Here is a 12,581-nt window from a genome sequence, read left to right on the forward strand (position 1 = left end):
GCCCAAGTACTTAGGCCATCTTCTGCTGCTTTTCTAAGCATATTAATAGCAAGTTGGATCAGAGTAAAGCAGCTAGGACTTGAGTCATTGCCCAAATGAGATGATGGTACTGCAGGTGGTGGCTTTATCCAGTACGCCACAGTGCCAGCCCCCACCTTATCATTTGAGAACATAAAATACCACTGCCAGAAACCCAGAGTCACCCCAGCCTTGTTTTCCATCCTTTGTTCTCTCATCCCATACATGCAACCCATCAACAAGTCCTTCCAGCTCTACTCCCAGCATCCTAGGAGTTAGGTTCTCCTGTCTCTGCTGCTATCTCATTAGGTTCCAGATGAGGTGTTTTCTGTTGTTATTTTATTTTGGCCTGGACTGTTACAGTAGCTTCCTGTAACACTTCTTCTCATTCAGTCCTGCTCCAATCTCTGTCTTTTACACAGGAGCTCCTTCTTATCTTTCAGCTTCTTTCTAAATGTCACTGCTTCTTGGAAGACCTTCCTATGTAAAGAAAGCTCTCTCCCAGCCCATCTCACTTGGTACTGCATCTCCATCTGCATTTATGTCTTCTCCATGTGTTCCACAATTTGTGTCGTCTTTTTTGTCAGTCTCCCTCTCTAGCAGGCAGGGCAACCTCTGAAAGGACAAGGACTATGTCTACCTGCTTGACCACTCTACTCTCATGTGGTTGCCCGAGTTAGCAAACAAAAATGCAGAATACCCAGTCAAATGTAACCGAATCACTTGTGTTTCACCTGACAGTCTTAGTCCTGGGTCCTCTCACTATGTATTACTGAAGGTAAACTTGGTATCAAAATTACTACAATGGCGACAAAGTAGAGAAAACATGCATAATAAGAAACATCACTTCTTGTATTTGTGTTCTGATGTGCATGTCTTCCTACACCAGGGGAACCTAATCAACTCACACCCTGAGTCTTGGGCAGCCCCACCGCACTGGGAAGGGGGCTGAGCACAGGCAGAGGTCTGTTGGTACAGCTTTTCATGCATTGTGTGCCTCATTTTTGCTGTGATCCAGTACTTGGGGCCTTGATCTCTGGTTCTGATCTCCCCAGACTGAGAGTTCTCCTAGCAGAGAAACTACTTCTTCCTAACTATTCATTCGCAGTTTTTCTTGTCAGCTGATAATTATGACTCAACCCTACGGTTATTGAATGAGTTGATATGACAAAAACAGTAAGACAATCAACTGTTCTAATTTGACCAGGATAGAAGGGATCTTTCAGAGCAGGGTTAGGCAAACTGTGATAGCTGGTCACGCTTGTAACTCAATTATTCCTCACCACTTGGTGGCTTTGATTCCTGTCCTACATCCATTATCTTGGGTGCTTGTGACTATCAAGATTAGAGAAACTGTTGGCCTTTCTGCCCATCTATCCCGGGCTGACAGCTGAATGTTTGGAATTGAGCTGAGCCCCTGTATTTCCCATACCTATACTGACTCCTAACAGCTTGGCTGTGGTTTTAATCCCAGCTCAGGATCCTTACGCTCAGCCTAGCCTTCTTGTGGCCTGGTCTTGTGGTGTCTGGTAGATGCTGCTAGAATGAAGGTGCTTAGACTAAGCACATGTAAAGACCTGGATTTGGCCCAAACTCACGGGCTTATCTGGTCTGCCAGGCCTGTCTCATCCAGGCCTGATTATGATCAATTGCTGCTTTCACAGAACACTTGCATGTATTTATTAAGTAATTTAGCTAACAACCAAGGATTTTTTCCAAACAAGCTTTCTGCAAAGGTTCTACAATACTAGACCATGAAAAGTGAATTCTCATTTTAACTAACTCCTTCCCCTAAAACTACCAGAGGGCATGAGATTCTCAAGAAAACTGCACACATCCACTCTCAATTATGGTAGAACACTCTAAGCTCAATTCAATCCTGCTGGGTTCCTGGAGTTGGGGGTAAAGTGGCTTTTGAGAGGCTCCCAGCACTTGTAGTAGTTCTCGTCCAAACTGGAGGTCTTGAGTCCCCACTTGGTGACAGCCAGACTCAGAGACGATTCAAACATAAATGCCTGCAGGAAATGAGGATGGGAATGAAAGAATAAAAGTGAGGTTGGTTTTAGAAAAGCACGTTTCATTAGATGGCAAGAGAAGATACAGGCTGGCAAAATCTTTGAAAAATGAATCGTGTGAGCATGAGAGAGCAGGCTCGAGCCTTGGGCTCTGGGTTTGGTATCACCGCTTATGAACTGGTGAGATATCATATAGACCTGAACCTCTTGGAGCTCAACTTCCATTCTGTGTCATGAAATTGGGCCCTAAAGCCTCATGTGGTTCTTGAGCTAACGTTGCTACACACCAGGGCAGATATGGGGAAGCCTGGAAATGCTCCTCTTCTCAGGAGGAGTATTTACATGTCCTTGAGGGCAGCAAACTCTCTTTTCTGCAAAGCAAACAAACAACAACAACAACAACAAAAAACCCCACTAACAATAATAATAAAAAACCTGAGGCTCAGAGCTGGGAACTGACTGGTCTCAGGTGAGATTGGAGCCTGACTGCCTTTTCCCACTCTGACCAAGAGCTGGACTGGGAAAAGGAGAACGAGGAACAAGAAGAACGAGAAGGAAAAGGCAGGTGTGGATGTAGCACTTTGAAAAGTCGCCTCCCAGGAAGGTCTGAATGGCACGTGTTGCATTGTGTTCAGGAGGCTTCAGTCTACAGCAGAATGAAAATGCAAGCATTCCATGCATCTTAGACATCACAGCTCTACCACATGCTGATTTCTCTACCTACTGTGGCTTTTAAGAAACAAAGCCAAAACAAAAATCCAAATGCTGTAATTCTGATACGCTCACATATGAAATTTGCAAAAAATATCGACAGGTACAAAAGAAGCAAGAGATTCTATTGTGCTGCAACTCAGAGCACCCACCTGAGTGTTTGAGGTCCAATTAACATTAACTTACATTTACCTGAAACAATGAAGGTGGGGATCCCTGTCTGACTCCCTAAGACTGGAAGACATGAAGACTGGGTGGGATCATACTGAAGTGCTCATGTAGGTCATAGAAGTGCTATTCATCTTCCAAAGCACCGTTCAGATACAAAGGCTGCTATTATGGCTTGGATTATGGTCGTATCCTGGCTGATGGCTCCTTAGGGAGCCTTCCTATCTAGCTGCAGTACCAAAGCCTCATCTCGGTTGAGCTGTGCTACATGACTGCATCAAGTTAATGATGCCAAATTAGAATAAGAATAAAGCAGATATGTAGATGGAGCTGATCTAAATTACATAAGACTCGAAGTTAGGCCTAGATAATATTGGGCACTCCCCCAACCTCCAGGCTCCAAGATACCCAGTGTGCCTCATTCTCCTATTTACTCTGCATAGGAAAGCTCTTTCTCACTAGTTCTTTAGGCCTGAGACATTATTCTAAGCCTAGTTCCTCATAAAAACAGCTCTGTATGGTGTCTCACTGTTATAGAACATGGCTCCCTCAACATATTGACTACCTACAGCTAATTTGGATTGCCAGAGGTTACTGGGTAGCAACTCCAGGGTAACCTGTTAACCTCTAGGAGTCCTTGGGAGCAACACCTTAACTGACAATGTCAAACCACCCCTCCTAGAAATGCAAGGGTTTTATGGACACTCTGTAGAATTCCTTCAAAGGGGAATACAGCTGAGGTTGAGCAGGTGGGAAGGATTCTGTGCCCCCTTCCTCCACAACAGCTTCACTTCTGGATCCAAGTTGGGGCTGAAAGCAATCATATTGGACAGATGGACAGATAATTCTCACTGCTCAGGTATTTTATAAATTGGTCATGGAGTCAGGCAGGTCTGTGCTACAGATTTTTAAACCACAAAGCACTAAAGGTATTTGTTTAATACTATAAGCCAAATTAGCATGAAATTACTCCTTGTAATTCATAAAGACTACCTCCAAGAATGCAAAAACAAAATAAAGTGCCGCAGCCAACTGCAATTGTGTTCAGCTTCTATGTTTACAGTATAACACAGGAGGAATACAAAACAGGTTTCATGACAATGAAGAATAAAGGAAAATCATAAAACAACTGAAGAATTGTTGCTCACAAGCCCTGCGGGTAGTGAAGCTGCTCGACTTGAGAAGAGGCTGAAGGGGATGCCTGGCCGCCCTGCTGCTTTGGGGCTGGAGGACTACTTCCCAAAGCAGGATGCTCTGAGACACAGCAGACGCACAGGGCTTTAGGACTGAGGAAGACCCTCACATAGTGATTTTAGTAGTTCCTTATATCTGAACAGTGTTAGTCTAAAAGTTTAACTCACAGCCATCTGCTGGGTTGGAAAATCCAATTACAGACAGGAATAATGAAGCATAGAGTACTTAGCGACTGGTTCAAGGTCCCCTAGGGACTAAGAATTAAGATTTGAATCCACGTTTTCCTCCAGGTTCAAAGTTCTTCCTCCACCAAAGCATCAGGAGTGACGTCAGTACACGGGGCTATATGTATCAAGGCATACACAAACCCACAATTATCCCCTTCTGGTTCCTCCTGTGCAACTACAGAGGAATACAATGAGCTGCTCTAAGGTCTTCAGAGCTTGCTAGTTAGCATGCTTACCATGGTGCCATCTGCAATCCTCTCCGGTGCCAGCTTGGCTTTGCTGGCCTTCTCGAAGCAGTCTGCATCAGGCCCGTGGGGCGTCATGGCACTGTGCAGGCTGCCTCCCCCTGGCAGAAATCCACCTTGCTTTGCCTCGTAGTGACCTTTGATGAGTCCCATGAATTCACTCATGCAGTTCCCTGGGAAGTTGGAAGCAGTATTATTTTTCTTATTTGAGGCCAGGATCAGTGCATTAACCACAATCCCTTCAGTGTCACCCAGAAGATGAGACACATAATCTGACACATTATGTAGCATTAATAGAGAGCATGAGTCAACAGAAGAACAACCAAGAAACATTTGTCAGTGTAGAATTCTTGCAAATGCAAATCAGAATAAGGAGTGGAGGCATTCCAACGTCAAAACCTACAAGTGCTCGATCAAGCTTCTTTTCTCCTTCAGATCAGAACCCCTTTCCAAATAGCTCCACTCTAGTATGGGGCATTCATTGCCGTATTTCAACTTTACAACCTAGAAACTGCCACTGTGTGTGTGTGTGTGTGTGTGTGTGTTTGTATGTGTATGTGTCTTGATGGAAGATGATGCATTGGGAAGAACCCTGGGCTTCGAGTCCATCTTCAAATAATAACCTATGTAAAAGAATATCATTATATGCAAAACATACCATAAGTGCTATTTATTATAATAAGCATAGCCAATAGTCTGTCTCTGAATGTTACATAATCTTTTTTCTTCTCTTCAAAATGGCTCTAAGTTTCATTCCTTTATATTGAGAAAGTATCAGATTTATACAGAATAGCTGTACTTTTAGGACAAGAATAAAGAAATATAACGATTGAGTAAATTTAAGTGTCTTTCTGCCTCTTCATAATGTCTCTAAGATTCATTTATTTCTTCTTATTTCTATTAACATTTATTCATAGACTCCTAAATCTTAAAATTGGAAGAATCCCCACTTCTACTCAATATGGAAGGATTTCCTGTCATTCCTGATATAGTACTTCCTGGGCTCTGCCTGTATGCTTTCTATGATAAAAACTCTCTACAACCTATCATATTACTGAAAAGCTCTGGTTGCTAGAAAGTTTTTTCTTAAACAGAAAATTTCCTGGGGCTGGCTCTGTGCCATAGTGGGTTAAGCTGCTGCCTGCAATCCCCAGTTCAAGTCCTAGCTGCTCCACTTTCAATCTAGCTTCCCGCTAATGTAAGATATCCCAAGTGCTTGGGCCCCTGCACTGTTGTGGGAGATCTGGAAGAAGCTCATGACTTCTAGCTTTGCCTGGCCCCAGTTCTGGTCACTTTATTACACTTAAAGCACATTTAGAACAAGAATTAAATAAATAAGACACCTTCCCATCTTCATCTGCACATCTGCCTATCCATTTGTCTGTCCATTTCTTATTCCATCCACCTGTCCACCCATCCATTTCATGTATATGTTTCAATGCTCTAAGTTCTGTGATCCAGAGATGAAGAAGAAACAGCTTTTTTAAGCTGTTCATGTAATCTCTTGTAAGAGGGCTGAATAAGATAAATAGATAGGGCAGTGGCAACCTTGCAAAGCCAAGCAATTGAAATGATCAATGATCTGTCCTTTCCTAATGTACAAAGTATAAGTAAGTGCCTAAACACCTCTGTAATCCAATAAGCAATTCCACTTACTCCACCCTGAAAACAAAACTGGTACAAGGCTTTACATAGTGAGCCAGTTCGTGACAGCCACTACTGGAAAGGTAGAGGCTGACCAAGCTCTATTTGTGTCTCTACAAAGCAAAAAATAGAGGAAAAGAAGCACACAGAAATCTCAGTACACTTTGCAAGGAGTTCTGCTCATGACTTAGATTTTCTGTCATGCTCCTCACCCTGGAATGTGTCCTCAGGGTCACCTTTCTGCTTTAATTTTAAGACAGCAAGACAGAATTCAGCTTTGATCTGAATATGAATTGAGGAAGCAATGAGTTTTGTGATGACATTTCTACATCACTTTCAACATTTCAAAGGATAGTGGGAGGATAGACGTTGCCTTTCTGATTAAAGCTGAATCTAGTTGACTCACGTGCATTAAGATGAGTGGAGGCAGTGTTTCTACAGAAATAATTCCCCACCTCTCTTTTAAAATTCCATTAAAGTAGCAAAGATTGTGAATATTGCTAAAGCCATATTTTTTTATGGTTCTGATAGAACTCATTTTTCACTTGGGGCTCTTTGGTTTTTCTCCAACTGTCTGAGGGCAATCATGCCTTTACAAAATCTGTCCTCAGGCCACATTTACTTCAGGAGCATTGAACAAATCATAGGAGGCATTTCTCAGGGCTATTTGTTTTAGGAAGTCTGAAGTATGAGGTAAAGTTAAGGAGTGGGCCAAGAGCCTGTAGCTCCATAGCAAACTTTACCCAGATGGGGAGGCAGGTCCTTCCTTGGCCTGTGTTTCCCAAGAAGAAAACATCGAAATCCCTCAAATGTAGATTCTAAGATTCCACTAGAAAACTGACTACTCTAACAGTAGGGTTTGAGATTACACTTTGTAAAGAAGACCCTCTAAGTGATACTTGCATCCTCTTCCATTGTCAGAGTGTGGTCTCTGGAACAGTTGCATCAGCATTACTTGGAAATGGGCTAATAATGCCAATTCTTGGGTTCTGAGGCAGAAAGTGTAAGGGTGGGCACCAACAGTCGATGTTTTAACAAGTCCTCCAGGCAACTGACACCTGCTGAAATGTGAGGACCGCTCCACTAGGAGCATAGAATCACCTCCACATTAGGACAGAATGAAATGGTGAATTACCCAGGATGAGGCTATGAGGTATAGGCTATAAGCCAGGCCAATTTTCTCTCTTTGACAACAGGCCCTTCAGCACATTACATTCCAGGATAGAAAATAGTTCAAGCCTCTTAATGCGCTTGATACTCTACAGAAGACACAGGTCACTGTGACTGCATTTACAAAGCAGCAGGTGTCTTCACAGTGGTAACCAATTGTTTCTTTTCTCCTTCATGATGGTGAAGAGGGAGATGCTGGCATCTGACCATGAAGTAGCCGTCTCAATCTGGGGACCTTAGTTCCCCACCTCTACGCCTACATTTTCCATTAGATGTGCTGGTTCTATACTGCTAAGCTCTGAATCCTGGAAGCTGGCATATATAGGGAGGAACCTTATATAAAGAATCCGAGGCTTATTTCCGAGTAGCATAGGGCCTTACAAGTATATTAGGTTTTACAATTCTTTGATGTAGATCATAAGCAATCTGACTCATACCGATTGTTGGTTCATTGGCTACTTCAAAATATTTTATTGCATGAGATACAGGGGGTTTGGGGTTGAAATAATATTACTGTTTTTTGGATTGACATAATTTCATAACAGCCACATCAGTAACAACAACAACAACATAAACAACAAATTATAGCACCCTGAAAAAATAACGCGCCAGTGAGTAACCAACACATGCGTGACAAAAAAGAAACACAGAAGTCTCTTGGGAAAAATGATGCCATTGTATACTTCATGAGCATGTGATGAATTCTACTAAAGAAAAGAGATTATTTGGAAGCAACCAAACTGAGATAAAAACATCAAAACACACGGGATACAGCCAAAAAAGCAAACAGACAATTAAAAAAAAAACAGTATAGATTGGACTGTTGCAGTTACACTTTCCATGTTGGCTTCCTTATATGAGAGAGAATATATGGTATTTGTTCTTTTGTGATTGACTCATTTCACTGAGTATAATGGTTTCTAGTTGGGACCACCTGGTTTAAAATAGAATAATTTCATTCTTCTTAATAGCTGAATAATATTCCATGGAGTAGATGTACCACAGTTTTTTAAACCATTCTTCCTTAGACGCACATCTGGTTTGTTTCCATGTCTTTGCTATTGTAGATTGTGCTGCTGTAAATACAAGATTATAGATCCCCTTCTCACATGCATATTTCACTCCTTTTGGGTATATTGCTAGGAGTGGGATAGCTGGGTCGTATGGCAGGTTTATTTTCAATTTTCCAAGCGCTCTCCATACTGATTTCCACAGTGGTTGTACTAGCCTACACTCCCACCAGCAGTGAAGGAGGGTGCCCTTCTCCCCACATCCACGCTAGCAGGTGTTGTTATTCGAGTTCTGAATGTAGGCCAGTCTCACTGGAGTTAGGTGGTACCTCAAGGTGGTTTTCATTTGTATCTCTCTAATGGCTAGGGAGCCTGAGCATCTTTTAATATGTCTGTTAGCCATTTGAATCTGTTCTTTTGTGAAACGTCTGAAATGGGGAGGGAGAGCAGAGAAATCTTACATCACCCTAGAAGGCGTGAGGAAGACGGGAAGTATAATCTATTAGGATCATAACTGGTAACTCATAGACAACAGACTTGACTCAGCATTAGACAATAGCAAAACTACAAAGGCATATGGGGGGAATCAGGAGCAATCCTAACAACCTATTAACAGGAGGTCAAATGCCTAGAGCATGAGAGGGACCCCAGAGTGGAGCAGGCGGACAGGAGGAGCCTTGTATCCCAACCATGAAGACTCCCAGATCCTCACCAAGGACTATCAGTATGAGCACCGAGGACTACATCCCAACCGCCAAGGAGACCATGGGGAAACGGAGTGCCTTCGGAGGCCAAGAACTCTGAGGTCACCCACCCCCATTTAGATCTACCACATGGGATGGAAGAAGCCCAAATCCTGCCTTGCAGGATCTGAGGTCATTGGAATGACAACCAGGAACACTGAGCGGTCCACAGAAACAGAAGAACAGTAAACTTGCTTCAGGACCAGGGAGAGGAGCTTTCTCTGGTCCATGCCTGGTTCCGACTTTGGGTCCCCACCCTCTCTCATAATGACCATCAGGAGCGCTCCAGAAACCCCTCAAAACAAACAAACTAGAATAGAGAACAACAAGGAAAGCTTAGAAACAGACAGGAAACAGTCAGCGGGGATGCACTTATAACTCACTGAGTGGGACGCAAAGATTAGTTACTCCTCACTGGGGTATTGAAGATTTCTCTGCACACCCCTCCTAAAACTGTTCATCTAAACTGTTGGCATATGTCTTGTTATAACTTTAACTAGACTACCCGAAAAACAGCCAGGTGCAGCAAAATCATGCTTCAATGCTATAAACTGCTAAATACTAAAATTAAAATAGACATGAGACAGCTGAATAGTAATCTATAGCCATTTTAAGGTGTATAGAACCCCGTTGTATATGAACTAATAATTGAAATGTTAATGTAGAAGTCACAGGATGTGGTTCAGAACTTGCATTTTTTTTCTCTTTTAACATACTGGTTACTTAATACCATGTCAATTAATACCATGTCAATTAATACCATAACTTTATAAATTGTTACTGATGTAATGTCGGGGCTTTTAATTGATCAGGATGATACTCTGCCGGCTCTATCTTCAGACCAGAGATGGTCTACCCAAGAAACCGTTGAACTTATCTGGACAATAAGATGCTGGACTTTATGCTTGGTAAATACCTCCAATGAAAGAATGTCAACTGAATTTGAACTGTGATAATGCAACAAGGTGGAGGAATCTACCATGTGGGAGGGGTTGGGGAGGGAGGGGGGGTGGGGAGGGGTTGGGGGGGAATCCCGGTGCCAATAAAACTGTGTCACATAATGCAATGTAATCAATTAAAAAAAAAAAGAATCCGAGGCTTAGAAAACCAGATTGTTTCCTTGAATGTTCCAGCTGAAAAACAGTATAATCAATTTTTATTTTGTTTTTTTATTTTAGTGACAGGGAGAGAGACAGATAAAAAGAGCTCTTGTATTCCCTGGCTCAACCCTTCAAAGGCCTGGCACATCTGGTGCTGGACAGGCCACAGTCAGGAACTGGGAACTCCATCCAGGTCTCCCATGTGTATGGCAGAAATGCAACTACTTGAGTTATCACCTCCCAGGGTGTGCATTAGCAGGACGAAATACATCTGGTCTTTCTGGGGCTCTGTGTACAAATAATGTAATTTCCAGGAAGTAGACTTGCATATTGATCTTTGTTTAGGTTTGATTTTTAGCTTGCTATTGTGCAACTAAAAATGTCAACTGCATTAAATACAACCACAAAGTATGCTATTCATTCTTATTGAATAAATAAGAATGTATTTTATTGAATAAAATTTTTTATTTTGTTTTATTGTATTGTATTTTACTGAATAAATATTTATTATAAACATATTATATATTAAGTTTTATGCTAGCCATATTAGTTCATGGTCATGATTGTCTTGTCTGGTTCAGACAGCTTGCAATTAAATCCTGACTCTACCACTTAATTAGCTTTGAGGGCTTGAGAGTCTTATTTAATCCCTCCATGTCAGATTTATCTTCTGAAAACAAAACAAAACACAACAAAAGAAAATGGCTAGTGATATTACCTATCTCTCACAGCTGTTAAAATAATTAAAGAACTCATAACAGGGCGCCATACAAGCTGGCCAATCACTATAAGCTATTAGTAATACAGAATTGGTAGATTTACTAGGTTTGGTTTAGGAAACAATCCTCTGCAGTAACTACTTCCAGGATAGGTTAGAGTCCATCGTCCAGTTTAGATGACAGTCTGTGTTGTTTGGGCAAAAGGATTTGAGAAGGCACCTTTTAGGCTATTACACCAGACATAGCTAATGAACTTTCCAGAAACAGCAAACTAACATGATCTCTCCCATTCCCCATGCTCCAACACAGATAACTGAAACATCAAGGAATATCTTGCTTTGCCCTTGCCAGCCTTCATACTTCCCTCAGAGCTAGAGAAACTGGGACCTAGGCGCAGAATCAGTGTGTCACTGCCATCCTCGCTGAAGCCGTGACATTTAAGCAACTTCAAGTTTGGAGCAGTGTAGGGGAAGGGCAGCACCGGGCCTGAGGAGGCAGGATATTGAATTCAAGCCAGGACAGGTGTTCAAAAATCAACCCAGGCATATATCCAATGGATTGTGCTCCCTGCTGGGCTTTTCTTGAGTTTCCAAACGTGGCTTGAAAAGAGAGACTTACTGTGGTAATAAGGAGGCCTGAAGGTCTTTTCTGCGACCCCCCACCGAGGTGGGAAAATCACAAAGTCAGCGATGGCCACTCCAGGGCGGAGAGACTTGGCAGTCAGCACTGTGAAAATGGATGGATCCTGCGGATGCACAAGAACAGGGTGAACTCATGCAAGGGAGGTGACACACACTGTCACTCCTATATGATGGTGTTTTCAAGTGACAGCCTAATTTCTAATCAAGCAACACAGGGCAAGTGAAATGATCTGGGCTTGTCAAAGCGCAATAGTCATTCAGTAGACTTTCCTCTCTTGCTGTGCTTGCAGCAAATGAATTAATAGCAGTTACAAGGATTCTGAATTACATTTTCACTATGCTGAGCCCTGTCAAGTGGATCTGAAAACCAGTGGTGCCTGCCTCCCAGCCTCAAGCAGGGTGGTCACAGTTGGCATGTGCAGTGCAGAATTCCTGGCAGAAGGGAGTGCTCACACTAATGTGGAAACGGACATTCAAATTATACACGGTTGATGTAAATGTAGGTAGAAGTCTGAAAGCCTGAAGACTGGTTTGTTGTTTTCTTACCTTTATTGCTCAAGTTGCAAATACACAATTTAGACCATTAGTCTTGGTGATGGTAATAAGAGGGAATAAGTTGAGGGATAATTTATTATTTTTATTTTCCTCAAAGAACTTCTGAATCCTTCCGTGGAAGGATTAAGATTCAATTTGTTTGAAATTAACATGTTCTTTTTCAGATTGACAGTGCCAGGGCCTGGTATTCAAACACGATTGTGATCTATTCCTTACCCGCTCACATTCACAGGGGGAGGGGAAGGGTAGCTATTTCTAACTTAAAGGATCAGGAATCAGAGAAGGAATGGCCTTTGAGCCGGTCTTGAAGAATGCCTGGAAGAAGTGGGGAGGGTAGGAGAGAGAGAGAGAAGGAGGAGGGAATGCTGGAAGCAAGGTATTTCATCGCTGAAAAACAGAAAAAACACCAAACCACACAGTG

At 42.3% G+C, this 12,581-nt stretch overlaps 1 protein-coding gene across 1 annotated transcript in view; it reads right to left on the bottom strand.

Moving 5' to 3' along the window:
- Nucleotides 1-1,677: 1,677 nt before the first annotated feature.
- Nucleotides 1,678-12,581, bottom strand: part of HGD (homogentisate 1,2-dioxygenase) — a 48,394-nt gene continuing 37,490 nt past the window's right edge. The window contains exons 12-14 of the mRNA XM_004577869.3: nucleotides 11,583-11,709; nucleotides 4,570-4,751; nucleotides 1,678-2,033 (exon numbers count right to left, since the gene is read on the bottom strand). Of these exons, the coding sequence (XP_004577926.2) occupies nucleotides 1,887-2,033; nucleotides 4,570-4,751; nucleotides 11,583-11,709 (456 nt within the window). The 3' untranslated portion in view covers nucleotides 1,678-1,886. The remainder of the gene's footprint in view (nucleotides 2,034-4,569; nucleotides 4,752-11,582; nucleotides 11,710-12,581) is intronic.

The sequence above is a fragment of the Ochotona princeps genome, chromosome 3, assembly GCF_030435755.1.
Source record: "Ochotona princeps isolate mOchPri1 chromosome 3, mOchPri1.hap1, whole genome shotgun sequence".
Taxonomy (NCBI): Eukaryota; Metazoa; Chordata; class Mammalia; order Lagomorpha; family Ochotonidae; genus Ochotona; species Ochotona princeps.